General features: G+C 38.0%; 2 protein-coding genes and 1 pseudogene across 7 annotated transcripts; 2 read left to right on the top strand and 1 right to left on the bottom strand.

The window, feature by feature from the left end:
- The first annotated feature begins 648 nt into the window (after nucleotides 1-648).
- LOC143884202 (putative pectate lyase 5) lies at nucleotides 649-5566 on the top strand. Of its 2 annotated transcripts, XM_077387645.1 has the most exons (6): nucleotides 649-847; nucleotides 1954-2111; nucleotides 2166-2842; nucleotides 3388-3491; nucleotides 4492-4630; nucleotides 5180-5566. In XM_077387645.1, the coding sequence occupies exons 1-6, from the start codon at nucleotides 690-692 to the stop codon at nucleotides 5405-5407; spliced, it is 1464 nt and encodes a 487-aa protein (XP_077243760.1). In that variant the 5' UTR covers nucleotides 649-689; the 3' UTR covers nucleotides 5408-5566. The 2 variants fall into 2 exon arrangements, with proteins under 2 accessions (XP_077243760.1, XP_077243759.1); XM_077387644.1 differs by having other exon boundaries at nucleotides 1954-2842.
- Nucleotides 5567-9100: 3534 nt separating this feature from the next.
- LOC143882699 (putative pectate lyase 22 pseudogene) lies at nucleotides 9101-10255 on the top strand (annotated as a pseudogene).
- Nucleotides 10256-15303: 5048 nt separating this feature from the next.
- On the bottom strand, nucleotides 15304-24636 carry LOC143884199 (Nucleotide/sugar transporter family protein). Of its 5 annotated transcripts, none has more exons than XM_077387640.1 (9): nucleotides 24396-24636; nucleotides 22666-22773; nucleotides 22467-22501; nucleotides 17652-17764; nucleotides 17259-17520; nucleotides 16890-17158; nucleotides 15817-15994; nucleotides 15678-15745; nucleotides 15304-15591 (listed from the first exon to the last, which is right to left on the bottom strand). In XM_077387640.1, the coding sequence occupies exons 1-7, from the start codon at nucleotides 24492-24494 to the stop codon at nucleotides 15843-15845; spliced, it is 1038 nt and encodes a 345-aa protein (XP_077243755.1). In that variant the 5' UTR covers nucleotides 24495-24636; the 3' UTR covers nucleotides 15304-15591; nucleotides 15678-15745; nucleotides 15817-15842. The 5 variants fall into 5 exon arrangements, with proteins under 5 accessions (XP_077243755.1, XP_077243752.1, XP_077243756.1 ...); XM_077387637.1 differs by having other exon boundaries at nucleotides 15304-15574; XM_077387641.1 differs by having other exon boundaries at nucleotides 15678-15739.
- Between the last annotated feature and the right edge of the window lie 1023 nt (nucleotides 24637-25659).

Raw genomic sequence — 25659 nt, 5'->3', positions numbered from 1 at the left:
TCCCCCGTTGGTTGTTTAATGTGCACATTTTTTTTTTTTTTTTGTGCGTGTGTGAGGTTATTGTAAATGCCTGTTGCCAAGGACAGGAAGGCACATCCAAACCGTCCATTTTTGGGCTGCAACGTAAATTGGTTGTGCCCAAAAAGATGATCCTACCCCTCCGATCTATGGAGGGACTACACATTATGGAAATAATGCCAAAAAAATCCGGCAATTTGTTGCGTTAATCGGATCCCACCACTTCCTTTTTCTCCCTAAAATCTCTCCTCAGATTCCATTCTATCTCTAAATTGTCTCCTATCTCTCCCATATCCTTTCCCTTACTAATTATCTTGTAGTTTTAAAAAAATTTCACCCCTGTTAAATCGCATGTTGAAATTGGTTACGTGAGAAACAGAGATGGCTACTAGACCATGGGAACAGTTTTCTACTTAGTCTTATCCACAGTTGGACGAGTCGGTATTTGTGTTTGGGATGTTTATCTTTCTTTGTGTAGAGAGTTTTTTAGTTGAATGGAGGTTCTATAGTTATCTACAAGCTATTATGTAGGAAGTTAAATGCATCTGTAATTAGGACTGTAAAGAGTCCAAACGTGTGGGTTAACTTGCTAGTCTTCCAAGTAACCTATATATATGCATGTATGCTGTTGACGTGAATATAGTAGAATTTAAAAAAAAGGTGGGGAGAAAATGGTGAAGTTTCGTTGCATTTCAATCCTTTTCTTCCTTTCACTGTTTCTTTTCTGCAGAGTATTTCATGGTGTCGAATCTCGGATGCTTAGGGAGAGACCGACAACAATCAGAGAACCCTCAAAAGGATTGGAAGAGGAGAGTTTGAATTCTTCAAGGTAAGATCGTTTTCCCATAGTAATTTATTTTGGCTTTTATATTTTCTTCAATGGCCTTTTCATCAAGCAATAATGGTGAAGAAAGTTATCAATAGAAAAATACAAAGAATCAAAGGTCTTATATGACAATAACATATCTAAAAACTACAACCAGAAGTTAAATAATGGCTTTTCATCACCATTTCAACATCATGCTAAGTTCCAGTATAGACCTACAAGAGAAGACTACTAAAAGCCCATTTTCTACAAATATAGAGGACCCGTTTAACCCAAAATTTTCAAACCAAAAAGATTAGGAAAGGATAATAATCCTTATTTACTACAGTAATTTTTGGGATTTTTCTGTTAATTCTCCTCTCTCTCTCTCTCTCTCTCTCTCTCTCTCTCTCTTCCCGTAACTACAAACGTTTTCCTTTTGTTTTTGAAGCATCTTGTGATACAGTTTCAACTATAAGTAAGCACTGATTTTACTAACACGTCCTTCATTGATTTTTCTACGTTTGGTTTTGAGAGGTTGTTTCCATCTCCATAGTCATGCTCAAGTTGAGCTCTTCTTGACCCTTGAATAGAAATCCAGTAAAATTCGATGTCTCAGGATTGTGTCGAATTTTTTGGACTCCTAAGAATGGTTAACTCACCCCATTTAACATTTTCTTTACCTTCAAAACTTTATGAATAAGATTTATATCCCTCATTTCCATTTTAACATCTTAGAGATTAAGGCTTTCGGATAAAATAAAAATCATGAAAAATTTTACGTTCTTGTTACTAAAAATTAAAAATAAAAATTTATTTTCATGGAAAACAAAGTTCAAGAAAAAAAATCAATGGGCAGTGTAGCCTTAGTTCTTTGTATTTGTCGCCTTGCGTTTATCATCATCTGTGGGTGATTTAGTAACCATCTCATCCTGCGTTTTGGAGAGATTTTAGTAAGGAATCTGGATTTTTATTCAGATGGACGGTCTGGATCATCCTATTGTGTGGGCTGTACAATACTTTTTGAAACATACTGGACTATACGAGCTCACAATACTGTAGATGAGGTTTTTTTTTTTGTTTGTTTGTTTCATTTACTAAGTCCCTGATTATTGATTCTGTTGGTGCAGTTCGGCCGCAAAAGCTTTCAACCATTTTGAAGTGAATTCGAAGAAGACGCTAGACGATCCGGACAATTCAACAACATGGTGGTGGTCCTGGTGGAAAAAACATTTTCCTCACAAACCACAACCTCCTCCCCAACAACAACCTTCTCCCAAACCACAACCTCCTCCCCAACAACAACCTCCTCCCACAGCACAACCTCCTCCGCAACAACAACCTCATCCCAAACCACAACCTCCTCCGCAACCTACTCCCAAACCACAACCTCCTCCGCAACAACAACCTTCTCCCACCGCATCTTGTGGAACAGGAAACCCCATTGATGATTGCTGGAGGTGTGATCCCAATTGGGATAAATCAAGAAAAAAACTCGCAGACTGTGCAATTGGGTTCGGAAAGGACGCCAAGGGCGGTAAGGACGGCGAGTTTTACGTCGTGACGGACCCAAGCGACAATGCTACTAATCCAAAACCAGGGACTCTCCGTTACGGCGTCATCCAATTTGAACCCCTTTGGATCATATTTGAGAGTGACATGGTTATAAAGCTCCAAGAAGAACTGATCATGAACAGCTACAAAACCATTGATGGAAGGGGGGCTAATGTTCACATAACTGGAGGCCCATGCATCACTGTTCAATACATTACTAACATCATCATACATGGAATCCATGTTCATGACTGCATTCCAGCAGGGAATGCAAGTGTGATAAGCACTCCAACCCATACAGGACATAGAGGCGTGTCAGATGGAGATGGGATCTCCCTATTTGGAGCTCAACATGTATGGATTGATCACTGTTCCTTAAGTCGCTGCACTGATGGCCTCATTGATGCTATAGAGTACTCAACTGATGTAACAATCTCCAACAATTATTTCACTGAGCATAATGAGGTAAATCCGAAGGAAAATCCATATCTGATTCCATGAACTCAGACTTGGATTGTTTGAAGTTAAAATTCCAGGGGTTGAGGCATTTTTGGGTCTTTAAGGCCACCTTGAAAATTTATTCCATGGAATATTCTTGGGCTGAGAAGTACGAAGATAGAGGTGGATGGGAGTAGACAGCCGAGTCCCAAATGGATTATTGGACTCAAAATCCCTAATCGTTTAAGATTATGACAGCCGAGTCCCAAATGGATTATTGGACTCAAAATTATGTCTAAATTGAGTCCAATAATTGGTTTGGCACTCATAATCAGTTGTCATAATCTTAACTGAACAGAACCTAAAAATTATTGAAAAGAATATATCCATTTAGAATTTGGACTTTTGTTTTCTTGATTTTCAGGAGCTTCTCATCCCTTCCGAGTCTCTTCATATCCCTCACATATCTCTCACAAGTCACAAGTGACCCCACAGATATCCCATGGAATATTTTTTTTCATTGTGGCCAAACATGGCCTAAAAGTTTTACTCTTTGTTTCTTTCTCTTTCAGGTGATGCTTTTCGGTGCCCACGATTCCAACGAGAAGGATAGGGATATGCAAATTACCGTTGCATTAAACCATTTTGGAGAAGGGCTGGTTCAAAGGATGCCATGGTAATTGGACTCAAAATTATCTGAATTGACAAATTCCTTAGAAAATCCTGATTTTCCCCCCATTTTAGACTTTTAAAAGTTGGAGTAACTCAAAATTTCTTGTGTTCTTCATGCTAAATATGTTTTTTTAATGAAACGTGCATTTGATGAATAATTCATTAGTTTCTCATATTGTAAAGCTCGTAAAGATATCCAGAATTATTGAGAAAGGCAAACTAAACTCATCCTTAATCTAGTAATTAAACACAAGTAATCAACCATCCTTCCATGCTTTTGTTGCGTCTTCTTTTAATAAATAATATTTATAGCAGATATACGTACGTCTTGTAAATAAAAAAAGATACATTTTCATTTGAGATATTTTTGGAGATTATCTAAATGTTCTTATTCCTACCTTGTGAAACAACCAGTTACTCCAAAAGCTTAAGTTGTTACAGTTGGCGTTATCTAACCATTTTATAACAACCCCCACCCCTCCCCCCCCCCCCCCCCCCCCCAAAAAAAAAAAAAAAAAATCACGTGTGGCTCCTCTATTGGATTTGGCCTACACGTGGCACATGTGTCTCCTCTTTTGGGTCTGGCCATTGCATGTGGATTTTTGCTATTTCCAAAAGCTTAAGCTGTTAGAGTTATTTAATCTTTTTATACTTTAACATACCTGTAATCTCGGTTTGCTAAGACTATAGCTTTTGTAGAAAAAAATCTAGATTTTCATCTTTTAGGGATTCCTCAACCTGGGTATTATTTAATGCATAGTTTCTCAATGAAATGAAACGCATAACACTCTCACCAATGTTTTCCCAATTTTTTCCAAAAAATTAATGACATTTTCTTTACTGAATTACTCCCAAATCCTAAAGTTAGTTGAAACTTTTGCGAACTTATATTTTCAACTTCATTTTACAACTTCTTTGCTTTTATTACTCTTTGTATATTTGGGATCCTAACTTACATTTGAGGCTTCCTGACTGAGTGATTTTCTATGGAAAATGCTTTACAGCGTTAGGTTTGGATACGTGCATGTGGTGAACAACGACTACACTCGTTGGGAGATGTATGCAATTGGAGGGAGAGCATCCCCTACAATCTATAGTCAAGGAAATAGATTCCTTGCTTCCTCTAACCTTAACACAAAGGAGGTAAGCTTCTTCATAAATTATTCTCGATTTGTTAGTGCCATATGTGGTCCGCAACTTTGTTGGGAAAGGAAATGGAAATCACCTCTTTTTTTTCCTGAAAGACAGAAATTCAGGTGTTTTTGTTGAGCCACTTTAGTTGAAGGAGTGAGAAAATGACAGTGACAACTTTTTTTTTTATTCATTTTTCATTTTAAACTTTTTTTAATTTTTCTTGACAAAGAAATTACCGTTTTTATTCATTTCCCATTTTTCTTTTCTTTTCTTTTTTGCCACATCATTTTTCAAAGGATTCCAACCCAAAGAATGCAACTCCATTCAATTGTTTTACTCCAATGGGAAATGAAAAGAAAATAGCTTCTTCATAAATCATTCGCGACTTCTTTAAAGTCCATTTAGTTGCTTTACTCCCAGTGACAAAGACAAAGGAAATTACGTGGCAAATGTAAAGGAATTGCAAAAGAAATGAAAAAGGAAAGCCTGTGATATTGGAGAATGAATAAGAAAATTATTCACATTCTTAATTAACATATGGAGTTTTGAATTATACAGGTGACTAAGAGGATGGTTGAAGGAAGGGATGGAACTAATTGGAGGAATTGGAATTGGAAATCAGAAGGAGATCTTTTCCTAAATGGGGCCTACTTTATTCAATCAGGAATACAGTCGCCGGAGACTTACGAAAAACCGTTGAATATAAAGGCGATGCCGGCGTCCATGGTGCCAACTCTAACAGCAGATGCTGGAGCTCTCAGTTGTCGATCAGGAGTGCACTGTTGATCATGCAAAATGGCCCTCCTCTAGTTTAGATTGCAGTAGTGAAATAATAATTCAAATTACTAGCAGAGTATGTACATGTCCAATGCTAGTTTTTGAAGAATAAAGAGCATAGAGAGTAGTGGAAATCCCCCTTGATAAGGATTTTGTCCCTCTTCTGTATTGAACTCTATGTTTCCATGACTGTCTCGGTCATGGTTTTTTCTCATTGATAAATTTGATATGTATGAACATATCAAATTAGTGGTTGATCAGAGGTGCAACTTGGGCCGGGCTCAACCCAAAACGCGAGCGGTTAAACCTAATACTGGCCCAGGTTGAGTTAGCATTTCCTCGACTTGATTTGGAAAAAAATATTTAGAAGTTAAAGGTTGAGTTACTTAGATGCAGGTTCTGTTAGGATTGACCATTCTAGACCAGAGGCTCGGGTTGGATCAGGTTAGGGTTGGGAATGCTAGCTCGGGTTGGGCCACTGTTGGCCTCCGCCTGACCCAGCCTTACCCGACTTGTACGCCTACTATTTTTGATATATAGGTTTATAGGAATATAAACTACAGAAATGTAAAACTACAGTGTAATTACCAAAACTGGGAATTGAGATTATCATATCCCTCGAATAAATTAGGCTAATATGTGTGGCCTTTGAACATAGGGGTGCAACTTGGGTCAGGTTGGATCCGGTTGAGGTCAACCCTAACCCAACCTGAGATACCATTCCCTCAACCCTAACCCAAACCCAACCCATCTAACCCGAAATTGGGTCAGATTGAGTCAGGTTGGTTCGGGTTCACCTTGGGCCAAATAGAAAAATACGTTAACCCAAATAAAATCAAGATAAAATCAGCGGACAGAGTTCGGGTTGGGTTGGGTTGCCAAGGCCTCAACCCGAAATTAAATCGGGCTGGCTTTTCCCAACCCAACCCTAGCCATGATCGGGTGGAACCCCGTCGGGTTTGGGTTGAGCCTTAACCAAGTTGCATCCCTATTTGAACAAAGGCATTGAATGTTTTGAGCAAAGCAACGAAGCAAAGATATTGAGTGTGTGACCCTTTTTGGCTGCTAAAAGAGGAAACTCCCTGTCGTGACACATCTGTGACAATCAAATTCACGTCGTCTTAATTTTCCAAATGGAGTTCCATTTGTAAGTGTTTTCAAAATTGAGTCTGTTTGGTTGCACGGCATAGACTAGGGAAAATGGAAGCGACGATCCTTCGTGATGTTGGGCAAAAAAATAGCGAAAATGTTGAACCCTTATAATCATGACCACATGTTTTAACCCTTATAATCATGACCGCATGTTTAATCGTGTGGTTCTTGTTTGGCGACGAATCATTTTAGTTAGGGGATTAACTCTATCCCCAACATTCCCACTATTTTGTAACACTTATCACTTATTTTTTGAATTTTAAACTCCTTGAAATCTCTTATCACTTATTCTTGAATTTTAAACTCTTTGAAGACTCTTATCACTTATTTTTGAATTTTAAACTCTTTGATGTAATCTTGCATGCAGCATACACCAAAATATGTTTAGATGGAGGATTCATTCCTCTCAAGTGAGTTAAGAGACGGATCAGCAAAAGCTTTTGTGACATTTTTATTTTTGAAAGGTTAAAGGAAAGGAGCAAAAAATGATATTGAAGCAACAACGTGGCTGTTTGTTAGGGCCTTCTTTTAATACATTGAGGTGGGGTCATTATGGTATGGTGGGTCTCACCTTTGGCCAATCACAACCGTCCATTTCAATCTTCTTTTTACTTTCACTGTTTCTTCTCTGCAAAGTATTTCATGGTGTTGAAGCCCAGAAGGCTGAGGAGGGACTGGCAACAATAATGGAACCTCTAGAAGGATTGAAAAGGGAGAATTGGACTTCTTCAAGGTGATCCTCTCTGTGTCTAGTAATTTATTCACTAATTCTTCTCACCACTTAAGCTCTGTGGTGGAGGAGCAAGGGGGCAAAGGGGCAATTTTAGCTGAATTAATTAGTACCAACATTGGATTGATATATTTCTTGAGTACTAATTAGTACTAACATTTAGGGTGATTGATCTCATGATGGATGGATTCACAATTTACATTCAAATCAGCCCATTCACTTTCCTGTAAAATGGTTGAGACTGTTCTAACTGAAAAAATATTTTTTTAATGTTAGACATTGAAGAAAAGGTGAATGGGCTTGTTTTTTGGGTGAGGCACTTTGTGGCTGCCAAGGTGAAATTGACTCGAGTTATAAAGTAAAGCTTAAAATGGGAATAATATTTAAAACCAAGTCCATCCGGCTTTTAATAAGGCATTTTATTTTTGGGTGGATGGTATTTAAACATTGAGGAAGTCTAACCTGAAGGGAGCCCTTGCAAAAAAGAGGTGAAAGGGCTCTCCCGTTGGTTGCACATCACCATCATGTTATTATGGTGATGTGCAACCAACGGGAGAGCCCTTTCACCTCTTTTTTGCAAGGGCTCCCTTCAGTCTAGAATTCTTCTTAAACATTTGCATTTAGAATAGACTAAGAAGATAAATTCAAAGGCTAAAAATATAACCATTGTAAAAATGGGTTGAGTGCGACGTTAGATTTGGGTAGAGAGAGAGACGTAGGTTTTTACGTGACCGTTTAGCTTGGAGAATAGATTTGAGGAGAGATTTCAGGAGGTGTTTATTTTAATATGTTTTGAAAGGTGATAGTGAGACTTTTAGGAAGTTTTAGAGTGAGATGTTTAATAGAAAGTTAGGAGATTATTTAGGAGTTTTGAAAAACTTACGAGGTTGCTGCTGATTTTTTGCAGATTTGCCGAAATTTTTGGGGCCTGTTGTAGAGTAAAAACGTTGTGGGAAATGATTAACGGTTTCTGTGAGACTGTTTGAGGATAAATTCACCCGCTTTAAGGTTACTGTTCATTTGTTGGCCACAATGTGCACCCGGTAAATCATCCATAGGTATGGATGATCCTAAATTCCTAACCCTCTATTGCTATTGCCCGTTGTAGAAACTTCTATATAGATTGGAGGGGTAGTATCATCCTATAAAAATGGTTTACGTGGTGCAGCCTATGTACGTTACGACCAAACATATGAACGGTTTGGAGCAAGTGGGCCTCGTAGTATTTTTTTTGAAAAATACTAGACTATCTGCATTTTTCCCAACATTCCATAACAACCATTCTCTCTGTTGGAACAAATTCCTGCCTCCGCCCTGGTTCTGTACCTTTCATCTCGCCGGCCTCTTGTTATCCAAGATTTACTTCATCTGTTTATTTTCTCCTATGGGATTTTCATCGAGGTACCAAGTACCAAGTAAATAGTACACATGTAAATTTCCATTTTAATTCATTTGATTCAACAAATTCGGTCTTATTCATTCATTTAATTCATCTGAGTGATGAGTATTTTTGGCTTCATGTACAAAGTCCCTATTTTTTTTTTTCTTGAAATAGCGATTTGTATAAAATGAAAAGGGAGCACATAAGAAGGGGCAACCCAGAGACCAAAAACAAGAAAGATACAGGAAAGGAGAAAAAACAACAAAAATTATAATATTAAATTACGGGGGAAGATGATCGAACCAGAGAATACTCTCCCCCCAACACCCTGCTTGGCTAACACATCCGCCTTTTCATTTGCCGACCTCCATTATTGATTTCGTTTTACAAATTATCTTGGTGTAGTTTGGCTGGAAAAGATTTCAACCATTATGAAGTAATGGATACGGAAGACAATCTAGAAGATGTCATGACAGAAAGAAGACATTTTCACAAACACAAACATTGTCACAAACCAAGACATTCTCCCAGACACAAACATTGTCACAAACCACAACCTCCTCCCCAACCACAACCTCCTCCCCAACAAAAACCTTCTCCCACCGCATCTTGTAGAACAGGAAACCCCATTGATGATTGCTGGAGGTGTGATCCCAATTGGGATAAATCAAGAAAAAAACTTGCAGACTGCGCAATTGGGTTCGGAAAGGACGCCAAGGGCGGTAAGGATGGTGAGTTTTACGTCGTGACGGACCCACAAGACAATGCTACTGATCCAAAACCGGGGACTCTCCGTTTCGGCGTCATCCAATTTGAACCCCTTTGGATCATATTTGAGAGAGACATGGTTATCAAGCTCACAGAAGAACTGATCTTGAACAGCTACAAAACCATTGATGGAAGGGGGGCTAATGTTAACATTACTGGAAAATCATGCATCACTGTTCAGTACATTACTAACATCATCATACATGGAATCCATGTCCATGACTGCATGCCAGCAGGGGATACCCAGGTGATAAGTACTCCAAACCATACAGGATATAGAGGCATGGCAGATGGAGATGGGATCTCTCTCTTTGGAGCTAAACATGTATGGATTGATCACTGTTCTTTAAGTCACTGCACAGATGGCCTCATTGATGTTATACAGGGCTCTAATAACATAACAATCTCCAACAACTATTTCACTCAGCATAATCAGGTGAGTCCAAATGAAAATTCTTATCTGATTCCATGTTGGGTCGTCTGGATTCATGGATTTTATAATCCAGGATTGTAAATTCCTTGATTTTACAAGCTAAAACCTGGAGTTTATAATTTAAAAACAGGTTTTTAAAAGCTAAAACCTGGATTTTATTATCCTGAAAATGTACAATACAGATTTTAGCTTATAAAATCAAGTTTTAGCATATAAATCCAAGTTTTAAGATATAAATCGTGGATTATAAAATTCCTTGTGTTCAAACCTTCTTTGAAGTTAAAATTGTAGTGTTTGATGCATTTTTAGGTCTTTAAGGCAATGCTTGGCAACCATAAAAAAATAATTCCATGGAATATTCATGGGCTGAGAAGTAGGAAGAGAGAGCATTGAGTGGACGGGAGTCGAGATAGAATCAAGATCCCTATAAATGAGGGAAAAGAAAATATCTAGTTAGAATTTATTTTGGGAAATGATATCTACGCCAAAGTGTTTATTTTGATAAACATGCGCTCCACTTGTCTGTCGTGTAGTATTTAAAGGGATGTCATAGGATATTATGGTTCTCAAAAAGCTCTTAAAACCCTTCAAATACTACACGACAAACAAGTGAAGCGCATGTTTATCAAAACACTTTGGCGCAGATATCATTTCCCTTTATTTTTTGTTTACCTGATTTTTAGGAGCTTTTCACGCCCCCCTTCCGTCTCACCCTCTCGAGTCTCTTCATATCCCGCCCACTATTTCTCACAAGTCACAACTGGCCCCACAAATATTCATGGAATATTTTTTTCACGGTGGCCAAACAAGGCCTAAAAGTTTTTGACTATTTTCTCTTTTCTTTCGGTGCTGACGATTCCTATGTGAAGGATAGGGATATGCAAGTTACCGTTGCAGTAAACCATTTTGGAGAAGGGCTGGTTCAAAGGATGCCATGGTAATCTGACTCATGGTGGCAAAATTATTTGAATAATTGACAATTTCTTTAGAAAATCCTACGTAAATTTTTTGTGCGTAATTCATTAGTTTCTCATATTGTAAACCTCTTGAAGAATCCAAAATTATTAGTGAAAACTAAACTCACATCTTAATCTAGTAATTAAACATTTGTACTCTTTAAATAACTAATACTTGTGGTAGATATACGTGTTGCAAATAAATAATATACATCTTATTCAAGATAGACCTCATCTAAATTTTTGTCTCTTATCTGTAATCTCTTTAATCCATAGTTTCTCAATGAAATGTAGCACGTAACATTTCCCTCAATGTGTTTTTTCCAAATTTTTCCCAAATTTTTACCACATTTTATTACTCCCAAATCCTAACCTTTGTAACTATGATCAGACCTAACTTATTTTCTATTTCGTGTTACAACCTATTTTCAAGGTCTTAGTACTCTTTGTATATTTAGGGTTCAAACTCACATGAGGCTTACTTTTTGAGTGATTTTCCATGGAAAATGCTTTACAGTGTTAGGTTTGGATATGTCCATGCGGTGAACAACGACTACACTCGCTGGGAAATGTATGCAATTGGAAGAAGAGCTTCCCCTACAATATACAGTCAAGGAAACAGATTCCTTGCTTCCAATAACCGTAACAAAAAGGAGGTAAGCTTCTTCAGTAATTATTCTCGACTTCTATAAAGTCCATTTAGTTGCAAATGGAAAGGAATTGCAAAAGAAATGAAAACGAAAGACTGTAATATTGGAGAACGTATAAGAAAATTCTTCACATTCTTAATTTACATATGGAGATTTGAATTATACAGGTGACTAAGAGGATGGTTGAAGGAAGGGATGGAGATAATTCGAGGAATTGGAATTGGAAATCAGAAGGAGATCTTTTCCTAAATGGGGCCTACTTTATTTCATCAGGAACACAGTCGCTGCTACTTACAAAAAACCATTGAATATAAAGCCGATGCCGGCGTCCATGGTGCCAACTCTAACAGCAGATGCCGGAGCTCTAGTTGTCGATCAGGAGTGCGCTGTTGATCACGCAAAAAGGCCCTCCTCTAGTTTAGATTGCAGTATTGAAATAATAATTCAAATTACTAGCAGAGTATGTACATGTCCAATGCTAGTTTTTGAAGAATAAAGAGCATATAGAGTAGTGGAAATCCCCCTTGATAAGGATTTTGGCCCTCTATATCCTCCCCCTCCTCTGTATTGAACTCTATGTTTCCATGACTGTCTCGGTCATGGTTTTTTCTCATTGATAAATTTGATATATATGCACTGGCTTTTCTTCAAGATGCGGCTTTCTTTGTATTACATGTTTTTATTAGTGATTGATTAGAGGTGCAACTTGGGCCGGGCTCAACCCAAAACACGAGCCATTAAACCCATTTCTGGCTCAGGTTGAGTTGGCATTTCCTCGACTTGATTTGGAAAAAATTAATTAGAAGTTAAAGGTTGAGTGACTTTGATGCAGGTTGCGTTAGGATTCACCCTTCCAGACCAGAGGCTCGGGTTGGATCAGGTTAGGGTTGAGGGAATGCTAGCTCGGGTTGGGCCACTGTTGGCCTCCACCTGACCCAGCCTTACCTGACTTGTACCCCTACTATTTTTTTGAAAAGGACTTGTACCCCTACTATTATTGATAGGTTTATAGGAATATATAGTACAGAAATGTAAAACAAAGGTTGGAGTGTAATTGCCAAAACTGGGAATTGAGATTGTCGTATCCCTAGAATAAAGTACATTAATTTGTGGCCTTTGATCAACGGCATTGAATACTTGGAAATTTGGGCGAAGCAATAAACTGAATATATAGAGTGGGTGGCTTTTAATAACAAAAGAGTTTTGACTGTTTCAGGTCTTGCTCAAAGAGGAAACTCACACAAGAATGGGAGGAAGTGAGCTCGAATCCCCACTAAATGCAAAAAACACACGGTGGCATTGGCCAAATCGTGGTCAGATTCCCTTTCATGTTAATTTTCCAAATGAAGTCCCCATTTAGAAGTGTTTTCCAAATTTTAGTCTCCTAGGTTACGCAGCATAGAAGCGGAGAGTAGCGGAAGAAGTAATCAACATGGATGAGACAAGCATCGGATTTGCCTAAAACTTACCCGGGAGAATATATGATGGTAAGTAGTTCTCAACCTCGTAGCGTATTGATAGTGGGTGTCATTACTAATATAGAGAGAGAACATAGAGAGAGAGGGATGAGAGAAAGAGCGAGAGAGAACACCATTCATAAGATTTTTGGCTTGGATTTCATAGGGAGGGTACAAGGGTGACGCATCAACGGACATGCAATGATTAACTAGGAGAAATTCCTAGGAGTCTCCAGGGATTTCAATGCTTATATTGACAACCAAACAAATTGTTTTGCTTATGTGGCACCTGAATGCCAAGCAAAACCCCTAAGCCGTTGCGGCTTCTGAGCAATGTGAGTAAAAGAAAATTATGGAAAATAAAATATACAGTGAAAAAATATTCAGTGGCAAATAAAATTCCAATGTCTGCTAGGTTTACAACTTTCTTTGAAAAACATAGAAATTTTCAATTTTGAAAGATAATCAATGGAAAATGACGCTTACAAAATGCTGGAAACTCACTTTCCAAAGAAAATTTTTCAAAATTTTTCCCTAAATCCGAACGGCAACCTTGTTTTTGACTTTTGGAAACTACCTTAACACTACAATTAATTATAGGAAAAACGTTTTAATACTAGGGAAAACTACTAAAAACCCCTAGATTAAAACATATCTACCAGAATCCCCTCAAATTTTTCATAGTCACCGGTGATACAATTTTTAGCCTAAAATAGCTTTTTATTTTTTCTTTTACCCATTATACCCTTCATTATATTACCCTTAGAAATCCCTAAAATCTCTCCATCACAGCAAAATTAAATCCTTTGAAAAAAAATCTCTCTCTCTCTCTCTCTCTCTCTCTCTCTCTCTCTCATACATAAAGGCATGATGGTGTAAGCTCGAACAGACTATCATTATTCATCATTATTCAAAAAGTACTGTAAAGACCACTACCGTTGGATGATCCATACCGTCCATTTGATGGGCACACCATATTATGATCCTACCATTTTTATGATCCAAACCATCCATTTGATGAGACACAATGTAAATAGATTGTGGCCCAAAATTACTTCCATAGGATGATCCCAACCGTCAGATCTATAGCAGTTTCCATAATACGCAGTTCCTCAATAGATCAGAGCGTTGGGATTATCTTATGGAAATGATTTATGGGCCACATCCTATTTACATCGTGGCCCATCAAATGGATGGTTGGATCATAGAACGGTGTGCCCATCAAATGAATGGTTGGATCATACTACGGAGGGCCCATCAAATGGACGGTTCGCATCATCTCACAGTATGACACGTAGGATACTTTTTGAAAAATAACAGACTATACGGGCTTACACCCTAGAAAATCTTACAAGAGATGTTTCCTTCGTAAGAGAGATTTTTAGGCTATGAAGTGAGAGATTTTAGGGATTTCTAAGTATCTAGAACTAGGGGTGAAGTGGATAAAAGAAGAAAAATTAAAGGCATTGATGTGCGATTGGTAATTAAGAAAATTTGGAGGGGATTCTTGTAGATACGTTCTTCTCTAGGGGTTTTTAAGTCGTTTTCCCTTTAAACTATCACTGTTCTCATTACAAGAATGAGCCCACTGCCATTTGTTTTGGATTTTGAGAACCGATTGTACGTCCAAAATTGATTATTGGACTCATAATGATCATTAAATCTGATAAAATGGGTTCAGTTTGTAACAAGTTGCTAATCAGTTCATGTATACCGTGTCTCGAAGTGCAGATGGCATCTAAAATGCGGCCAAAGCAAATCCTAGCTGACTCAGCAAGACCTGATTGAGTACTTGGTTTATGCAGCCAAGTACTCGGCAGGCTCAGCTATAACTTGGGAGAGTTAATGACGTTTTGATCGACTTCAAGAACTCGGCTAAGGTAAAAGGGACTTGACTCGAGTGAGCTGATGTGAGCTGATGATGATGCGGAGGAGTTTTGAAATTATCTGCGCACATTAGTCTAGGTTCCTTGGAGGTGAAGTGGATTTTACAGGTATGATCAGATAGAAATCCTGAACCGATAACTAGCACCAAGAAAATAAGTCCAGAATCAAAGTAAAGATATTACAACTAATGCCCTGTTCGTCTCAGATTATGACAACTGATTGTAGACTCAAAATTACATTTAAATTTGAGTCCAATAATAGGTTTAGGGCTGACAATCGGTTGCCATAATCTGAAACGAGATTCTCCATATTATCCAGATTATACCAGAGGCAACCTCACTAAAACTCTACAATTTTTCTGGCTTTTACTTGTCCAGTTATTGTATATCATTCAACAAGAAGGATAATGAAAATGGATAAATAGATACTGAAGCAAGGGTATCAAAACTAATCTGAAATCCCAAGGGCATCACATACTCCTAGTATGAAAATTATTAAGAAAAAGAAGAGAAATTCATGCATTGTTTAAAACTTCGTTTCTGTTGGTTCTTTTAATCAGTTGTTGCAAAATGTTATAGTACAAGCACCCCCAGATCCAATACAAGAACATAATACAGCAATATCAAAATTGACAGACCTTTAGAAGCCAAAATGCTTGCAGAGTAATACATTACCCATCTGGCTTTCCGTGATAGGACTTGACATATGGATATCAGTTCTATGGAGTAGTAGTTCCTGTTGTAAACCTTCCTGGCTCCAGCCCTTCAAAGAAAATGTTTCTACGGCATTAAATCAAAACAAAGCTTGATTACATCGAAGAAATCCAAAGATAAGGAAAGAGTGAAATACAAAGGATGGCACTCACAGGTGCTTTTGTAGCTAATGAATTCTTGTGGTCGCCGAATTACAACAAACATTAAAGCATCACTACAGCTGAGAATCCTACGATTAGAATACATAGTATGAATATAGACGCAGGTGTTTTAAATGGAATACCACCATACCTCGGACTCAAAAAGGACTCATTCTATCAGTTTGCTTCTTGAGTCGAAGGCAAGCTTGTTGGTGTGATCTGAACGACTTTTGGTTTGTCTTGATTGTTGCTATCAAGGTCATCTGAGTTGACTCGAGAAGCTTCTTTTCTTAACTTGTGGTTGTTGTATGCTGCAACGCCTGCAATGGCTGTAGGAAAAATAAAAGTGAGGAATGACAGCACATGCTTAGTATTAGTATTTACCTTCAAAAGGAATGCTTATTAATTCTTATGCTTTTGCGATTTTAAAATTTGATTGTATGCAAAAAACTTCCAGGATCAACTGAACCGAATCAAGACTTGCGTAGAGTAAAAAAACGTGACTCATTTTTCTAAATTGCACAAAAAGAAAACTAGTTCTAAAAAATCCTAATTAAATACTCAAGGACAAGAAAGCAGATTACATTATCAGCTCTTCAAACTCAAGAAAGACTCAATCAAGTACTTGATCAAGTTCTGGTAGTCCCATGTCAAATTTCAACTCCGGAACCTAGACCAAATATCATTTAAGAATAAAAGGCACAGTAAAAACTGGGAAAAGGATAAGAGGGTCTGAAACACACATACATGCAAAAAGATTGAAGGAAACAAAAGAATAATAAGCTGTTGCAACAGTACAGATATGCGTGTCGGAATCCGACAAAGGTATCGAGTGTCGGATTCGGCAAACCTTGAAAAGAAAGATTCGTTGATTCGCCAAAATATTTTAATTAATTCTGAAATTTTAAATATAATAAATAATATATTAAATTTAAAACTTTTAGTAGGTTGAGTAAATATAATATTTTATTTTCATATCAAAAATATAGACACTTACTATAAGGATGGATAAAACTTAAAACATGCAGTAATTGCAAGGTTGTGGTAGCAGTATTTAGAAAAAAAAAACAATTAAAAGGAACCAAGAAGTGCCTCTATGAATCCTAAAGTATTGGAATCCGAGACGTGTCTAAAACAGATTCTTCACCCATTCAGAAGAATCCATGTAACCTAGTTAATAAGTAATGAGAGAGGGAGAGAGATTATAGAAATCTTTCACATTACCAATGCCATAGCCCAATAGGTTTATAGCTGTCAGCTTTGTATCAGCAAACAAAAGAGCTGACAGTAAGACGACCACCCAGTCCTTCACAACTCCAGCCACACGAATGGTCAGTGCACTTGTATGTGAGATGACAAGGTAAACTGACAGATTGAGTGCAAAGGTACACAGGGAATTGAGGGCCAATATAAGAGGTGGGAAGTTCCATGTCTCGGCAGCATCCATCTTTGTTCTTTCTAAAAATATCCACGGGACAAAGAGGCATAGAGCACTGCAGGAAACAGATAGGAATTCTTTAACATAAGGTGGTTTTACAAGAGATGATGACTTGAAGTTAAGAAAATGAGCCTATTTTGACTGATAGCCTATACCTGAATGGGCTAACGTAGTACATGACAGATATAGGGTTCAGTCTCAGACCCTTTCTTTTCACAAAAATCTCCATGAAAATGAGCCTCAAAGCTTCACCAACAACACCACCCATTTGGTAGACTACTCCTATCCAGTTAACATTTATTTCGCCATAAGAAGCAACGAGAACCCCAAAACTGATCACCGACATTATAAAGAGCATTCTGCAGCTCATTACTTCGAGTCCAACTGCAGCTCCAAGAATGAAAACAGCTACAGGCACTGCAATGCTCAAGGATAGATAATATCAGGAATATTTTTTTTTTTATTGATAATATCAGGAATATTTGTCATGAGAAAAAGGAATAGTAAATCCAAGATGTAACTTGGAATTCTAACAAACATATACTTACTGATAGCTTTCAACATCTGAGCAAATGCAACAGAGATATATAGGTATGCAGTGTTTCCTAGCCACAGAGTCATCGCAAACATTGCACCAATCGGGATGACTGACGTGGTATATCTGAGCATTAGCAACTTGGTTAGATTCGATTCAAGATACTTGCTCATAAGCCGTAAGATTGTAAAGCATAATTACTAATGGGACACAATAACTGAATGGTTTAGATCTTTGAACAGCGTGGGATCCAGTGTCTTTAAAAAAAAATATTTGCACTACGAGCAGACGACATATACAATGGGGCCAGGCCCACCTATATATTGCACAAAAGAGGAGAAATTATGGCGTCCGTGACTAGGTGCGCTTACTCTTTTTTTCAAAAATACACTATAGCCTACCTTGTTTAAAGATCCAAACCATTTAGTTGTTTTGCCTCAAGGTAATAGGCTGTGCGCCTGTGCCCCCAAAATCATCTCTATTTGGTGATGCTAACTCTCCGAGCTGTAGAGGTTTACAAATGGTGTCATCCATCCAACTTCATACGTTGGGGATCAACAAATGAAGTATTGATTTTGATTATCTTTCTTGAAAATTTGTAGTTATATTTCTTGAATAATTGTTCATATGGATGGATAATTAATGAATGGATGTTACTTAGAAGTTCGATTAGCAATAGATAAATAAAATATAGAAGCACAAAAAAGCACACTACCTCCATCCTGTATTAGATAATGTTTACAACACCAAAAAATGGCAATCCATTGAACTGCTTTTCAAGGTTCAGTAAAGAATAGAGATATCCACGTCGTACTATCAGCCAGTCAGAAAGTATTCAGAAGCAATTACGTAAAAAGAAATCAAAAAAATTGACCCATGCACACTTGAAACTAGGCTTCACTATTTATTATTTTGTCCTGTTCAGTACAATTTTGACTAGCTATCCCCAAAAGTATTTGTTTCATCTAACGCATGCCACAGTTAGAAAGTGCCATGTCAAACTTGATGGGCAAAGTATCACCACAAGCTTCATGGTGACTATGTTCCTCTACTTATTAGCGTTTATTTCTGACCCATAATGTCATTCCTGTTCTGGTGACTCCCACTCCCACATCTGCTTTCAGGCCTCTTTGTCCTCCCACCCCCACCTTATGCTTCAATAATGCCATCTGTTGATCGTATTCGAAGTTCCATTGGAGAAGAGAAAAGAGTGAAAAGAGAAGAAGAGAAGAGATCGAGAGGAAAAGAGAAGAGAGAGTTGAATGGCTCTCCCTCTCATAACATGTAATATATATGCGTCACTAGGGTTACATGTACAATGTCAGAAACACCCCTAATCCTACTTATCAGAATGCACTGATTCAAAAGGAAAAGAACTGTGAATATTAATATATGAAGTAAATAGAAGATTAGTGTGCTTCCCGGGTTTCCAATTGTGACACTAAGACAAGGGTTTAAATTTCAGTTTCGGGTGAAATTTCGGTGTTCCCCGAAACCGAAATTTCGACCAAAATCACGAAATTTCGGTCGACATTGGGTAAAAGCCCTCAAAATACCGGTTTTTAAAGCCGAAATTTCGGTAATTTCGGTCAAAATTTGGTAAAGGATTAAAATTATAATAATTTACCATTTATTTTGCCAAAATTTTATACATTTCGAAAATTTCGGATTTCGGTCAAAATTTAAAACCATGCACTAAGATGACTTAGAAAGCTTATTACAAGAAACATGAATGTAAGACTGAAAGGAGAAGGATTGCAAGGTGCAGCTATTGGTGTGTCCTAAGCAATGGTGGCATTGGCACACCGACAGAGATGGAAAATATGCAATTGTAGGCAGAGCTTCAAGTGAAGTAGTGGATGAGGAGGATCTTATAGATTGTCATGACGAGGACCCTTATTGTGGAGTGTCCTCAATTACAATCCTTCATAAGAACATATAAAAAAAAAGGGCGGCTCGATGCACAGGGCTCCCGCCATTGCGGGGTCTTGGGAAGGCTAGATGTATGCAGCCTTACCCCTGCTTTGCAGAGAGGCTGCGCCAAGGCTCGAACCCGTGACCAACAGGTCACAACGGAGCAACCTTGCTGTTGCGCCAAGGCTCACCCTCTTCAGAAGAACATATGAAGATGTAAAATACAATAGCATGAAAATTGGTGTAAAATAAAATAGCAAGAAAATTGGGAAGTGAACCAGAAGACAGATAAAAATTTGCACTGAATACTGGGTATGAGGTACAAACAAGGAACGTCCAGAGAACCAAAAGTTGATGGAATGGAAGTGAAAAAAACATGCTAATTGGGAAAGATTATTCATCACCCATGACAATACGTGAAGAACCGGATTAGGAACTAATAGAGAAAGGGCATCAATGCCATCGGTCAAATGATGGATGGCACCCATATCAACCACCTAAAGAGGCTTTTGACTAAGTTGTGAGGGACAACTCCAACAGCTGATGTGCAAGGGTCATTTGAGGAGATCGTTGGCTCTTGGAATCGTACAAATGATAGCACACAAAAATATGGTGGTTCCAACTACCACAAATCTGATAACTAATTGGAGAATGTTGAAGAGTGTAGAAGGGTACTCTAGTCATTCCATGTATATATATATATATATATATATATATATATATATATAGAGAGAGAGAGAGAGAGAGAGAGAGAGAGTAATATAGACACACACACATCATATTGTATGGGAGCTCCCCATCTCTCCATTCCTCTTCTTCTTCCTCTCTTTACCCTATCTCCATTTCTAACAAGGTATCAGAGCCCTAGGGTTCTCTGATTATGACCCTAACCCAAAATCAAAAATCAAAAAAAAAAAAAAAGAAAGAAAAGAAAAGAAAAAGGAATAGAGGGAGGAAGAGAAACCCTAATCTCCATCTCACGCATCTCTCTCTAACCCTCGTGCAAACTCTACGATAACCCTTGTTGTCCCTCTCTAAATCATTCACAACCCTCATGTATCCCTCTCTGTCCTACCCCACACATCCCTTGGCCCCACACCACGCCCACCCCATGCCGTAAACATCTTCTCTCTCCCACCCCACGCGTCTTCCCTTGTCGTAACCTCCATCTTTGTCGTAAGCCCACAACCTCCACTCCACTCCTTGCCGTACAGCCACACCCTAATCCTTAATCCCTATTTTTCCATTTCCCTTTGTATATCCATCCCCTCTTTTGTAAATCCATCCACCATCCCCAGCATCCCCATCTTTTTTTTCTAAATCCATAAATCCCTAAACCTCGGACCCTTGTTGGTTTCTTTCTCGTCCCCATAATCCCTTTCCTTATTGTTTGGCCCCCACCCCCCTTCACTCCATCCTAACCTTTGTAATTTCCTTCTCTGTAATCGTTGTGTTTTATGGGGTTTGTGTTAATATGAAAACTACACGCCAATTGTTTGATGAAGCCCCTTTGATTTGGCGGAGACAATGCCATCCAGTTGCCTTTCGGCGTGGAACTACAGTTCTGAAAAGCTAAATTCTTCCTTTTGGCATCTTCCCCACTCAAGCCAACCCTTTCCCAGCCGATTCCGACATGCCTATTTTGGGCTATTTTCTAGTCACTTCTGGGAATACTCCTCTTTCCACTCAGATGAAGAAGCAGATTGCTGCGAAGTCGAGATAGATGTGTTCGTCTATAAGTTGTTTAACGTATTTAGTGAAATCAGCTCTATTAATTCTTTGGCCAAGATTTGGTGCAAGTGGTGTCTCCCAGTGGGAAATGAGGGAACAAAATACCTTGCACGTAGCCTCTACCCACAACCATTTGGAGTATTTAGTAAGACAAAATTTGAGAGTTCTATCCGGTGCCTAGACTGAAAGGATAGAGGTTATCACTTGCAAGAGACATTATTTTTTTATTTTTCCTGAGAGGCCCTCCTTTGGCTCTGTTTACAACGAAGATTATTGAGACAATTATCACATGATAGGATTGATATATGAGGGAATGTCATTCCTAAGCCCAGACCAGGACGTTGTGAGAGGTGGATAACTATTTGTGGTGGCTCGAAAGAACTTTAGATGGCATCGTAAAAGAATGGGTCAAAACATCGAGTACATTAAGGCCCTGTTTTTTTTTGGATTTTGAGAATTGATTTTGAGTCCAAAACTGATTAATGGAATCAAAATAAAATGTAATTTTGCGTTCAATTATCAGTTTTTGACTCAAAATCAATTCTCAAAATCCAAAATGGACAGGGCCTAAACCATTCTCTGCAACTTTAGCTTTCTTATGCAAATATACCTGCAATTTTAATTGTTTTGAACTTCATGCACATAACAATCCAAATAAAACAATTGACTGATGTGATAGTTTGCATTAGCTAGAACTAGAAATACACATTAAAAGCCTATAATTAGCTATATATATCTAGCCCCCATAATTTTTTTCTGAAAAAAAAAATTATTCAACAAGACACCAGCATTCCAGAATCAGTTGCCATTTTTTTACACAAAATTGCACAAAATTATAGGAAGCACATTGCATAAACTAAAAGCGCATTATGCTACCAAAATCTTGAATAACCCTCAAGGAACAGAAAGTACTAGGATCCATACACTGTCAATGCAATTAAAATGCCCAGAGAATGTCAAGACTCTAGACTTGTTATCTGGGGGGATGAAGTGAGTCTGTTACTGATATGCCTCAACAAGTAGATGGTTTATTCATTGTATAGAAATAAAATTGGCAACATCAAAGTAACAATCTTCGCCTTTTGATGTATAGCGATCACAAACAGAGCTGGAAATAAAATTCATAGGACCAAATCGCATAAAGTCCATCCGTAAAGAAATTTGAAGTTAATATACTGCTCACATTTCTAAAGTCATCCCCTCCTCAACCTTAATAACCTGTGAGCAAACACAGGTGAATATCATGAAGTGCCAAAAATATAACTGGTTGCTTGTAGTGAATAGACTGCCTTTAAAAATTTAGCAAGCTATGTGTCCTAAAAAATATTGAAAATGTTTAGCAAATGATGTTTTCTATGATGTAGGCCTGATAAGAATGATACCTTCAAAACTTTGGTGAGGAAAAAACATAAAACAGAGGAGAAGACCATATGAAGTAGAGTTAACCCTAGAGGATAAGGGAAGTTGATTTGCTTCGATGATAAAACCCACTGCATGCATAATGTCAAAGGAAATATCATCTGTCAGCCAAATGAATTAAAAATAAATAAATAAATGATTGTGCAATAAGTTCACATAAGTAGAAAAATCAAACTCCCATGCAGACTATTGGACTTGGCGAAATAAGCATCAAACAGCATCTAACTTTGCAGGCTTAATTGTGATAAATCACTCAAATCAGTAGCACAAATCTTGCATTGACAGGCGTGATTATGGTGCCCTCGCGAGGAGAATGGCACACAGAAGAAGGAGATTAAAGACACCGCCATCAAGGCTCTGACATGACTTGTCAGTCTCCCATGTTTTAATATGAGGTGACAGTAGCATAAAACACTAATCACACCTTTGTAGACATGTTACATTAGATTTGTTAAGTTGCATGTCTCTGATTTTGACATTTAATCACCCCCCTCTCAAAGGATTTTTCTTTCTTTTCCCGTATTGCTCCTTTTTCGCTGTGTTTTCCTTTTCTTCTTCTCTAGACCTCCTTGGCCCCTCACTCCCAAAGGATTTTTCTTTCTTTTCTCGTATTGCTCCTTTTTCGCTGTGTTTTCCTTTTCTTCTTCCGTAGACCTCCCTTGGCCTCGCTGTTCTTTTGTTTTTATTTTTAATATTATTACCAAACAAAGAGTTTGACAGTCTTGTAAGGCTAGGCTGATTTACGTCTTCAATTTGTGAAATTTTTGGAAAAGGATATGGTGATGGTTAGTATCAAGGCGGGAGGGCTGCCTAAAGGCACTTTCAATAAACTACATTCAAGAAGTGTGGGTCCTTACAAGTTTATATAGAAGATTAGTGCTAATGCTCGTCTTGAAATTGTCTAGTGACATGGGTATTAGTTCTAAATGATGCATGATCGCACCAGAAAGGAGAAGACCCTTACTTCGGAGAAGATGAAGAAACAACATTAAGGTAAGTTTCTTCCTACGGATTATGTCCACATATTGTTTCAAGAATCAAAATATAAAGATAAAGGATTAGCGTGTGGGAGTGTACGCTACAGAAATTTTCCAATTGTCTGCATAAAGTCTGAAGTGAATGAAACTAGTGCTTTCTTATATTAACAGATTCTAATCCTGTTACAACGACATGGAAGTAAAAAGAGAGGAACCCAGATGACCAATTAGTGACCCAAGCCTCATGATGCAACATGTCCTGCTACATCATAGGATTGAGATCTTAATGTAGTCTTGCGAATCCAAAATGTGTTTTGAGAAACACAACATAACAAAGTAGACAACATATGATGCGCTATCCGTGTGGATAAGAACCCCTTGTGTTTTATACAAGGTATCAAGCACATTGAGTTTAACTGCCCACTTGTTAGGGGGAAAAAAATCAAAATGGAGAATAATTTTCGGAGCGTTAAGTAAGATTAGTCCATGGCGTGATTTTTCTTTTCTCCAGTCCCAATCCCTCCATTCTCCTACATATTCTTAATCCATGGTTTGTTTATGTTTCTTGATTTCTTAAGAATCAAGAAAGACAAAAAGAAACGAGTTAAAGAGATCTAATATTATTTTCCAAACCCTAGAGAATGAAGTACAGGGATCAGAGACTAACGCAGTAGAAATCAAGAAAGGGGATATAAAAATGTGAGTAAATAACTAACCTTGTTAAAGAAGATTTGTCCGCTGGAAAGAGCGATGTAGAGAAGGATATAAGCGTAGGTGAGGCCTTCCTCTCTGAATCTCGTCATTCGATCCGTCATTGATTTGATTGGGAAAAGAATCTGAGAAGCGGAGAGAGAAAATATATGTGTGTATGTATGAGAGATAGAGAGAGAGATGGGATTTAGCTTTCGGGAAAATGTCTGAGTATGAATGCTTCAAGACGAAGACAAAATGAAATGGAAAATTAGAAGAGTTGCAGCTGAGAATAGACAAAAGTGTTTTTAATTTTGGATTTGGTAGGGACCATATCAGAAGGCATTTTCGCGGGCGGCTATTGCATGAGAGAGCAGTTACCTCAGATGAAGTAAATGAATAAGACAAAATCTGTTGAAAAATTGAGCCCATGTGCTGCTCTCTCATGCAACAGCCGGCCTGCGAAATTCCTTCTTCAATGGTCCCTAGCAAATCCTTTTTTATAGGAGTTTGGCCGGCCCCTGCGAGTATATTAAAACAAAAGGTTATGATAAGTTCGCACCCTCTATGGGATAATTCGCACCACTGTGCAGGAAGGATATGCGGCGGACTTCTACACTTTTTGACGGTAAAAGAGTGCGAATTATCGTACAGTGGATGCAAATTTATCATCACCCTAAAATTAAAAGAATATTGTGAGAGGAAGATGATAAAGAGAGGAAGAGCAAAAAGTGCTAAGAGTAAATGCCTCTTGAAAATAAACACCAAACATAGGTTATAAGATTACACCGGGCAAATTATAACTAGAGGAGAGAAACACGACCTGATAGAGTTCCAATGATGGGACCAAGGTGACACAAATTGTCCTTGAAGTCGGCTTCCTTCACCTAAGAATTCAGCCTTGTTTGGAGGTTCACTGTGAGTCCTTGTTAGAATGATAAATAGATAGGCATCCTTCCATTTTTTTTCACTCCCTTTATCTTAGGGTGCGCAGGTCGGTTTTTCCAAAACCCTACCCTACTCTGGAAATTATCTTGGGTCACGTCGGGTCAAAACATGATTCATAATCCGACCCTGCCTGATATAGTTCCACAGGTTAGGTCGGGTCAGGTTTTTAATGTTTAGCTAGGATAGCAAATATGATCGTAGAAAATAGTAAATTTTCATAGTGAAAATCTCTAAATTTAAGTCGGCAAGTGTTTAAATTTAAGAAGGGAATTGTTTTTCCACCTCACAAACTGATCACTTCAAGGAAAATGATTATCAATATATTTAAAAATAATTTATCAT

The sequence above is a fragment of the Tasmannia lanceolata genome, unplaced genomic scaffold (genome assembly GCF_043159265.1).
Source record: "Tasmannia lanceolata isolate RefF3 unplaced genomic scaffold, GAP_Taslan_0.1 ptg000008l, whole genome shotgun sequence".
In the NCBI taxonomy this organism is placed as follows: domain Eukaryota; kingdom Viridiplantae; phylum Streptophyta; class Magnoliopsida; order Canellales; family Winteraceae; genus Tasmannia; species Tasmannia lanceolata.
The sequence above is the reverse complement of the archived record's forward strand: the minus strand, read 5'-3'. Positions and strand labels throughout refer to the sequence as shown.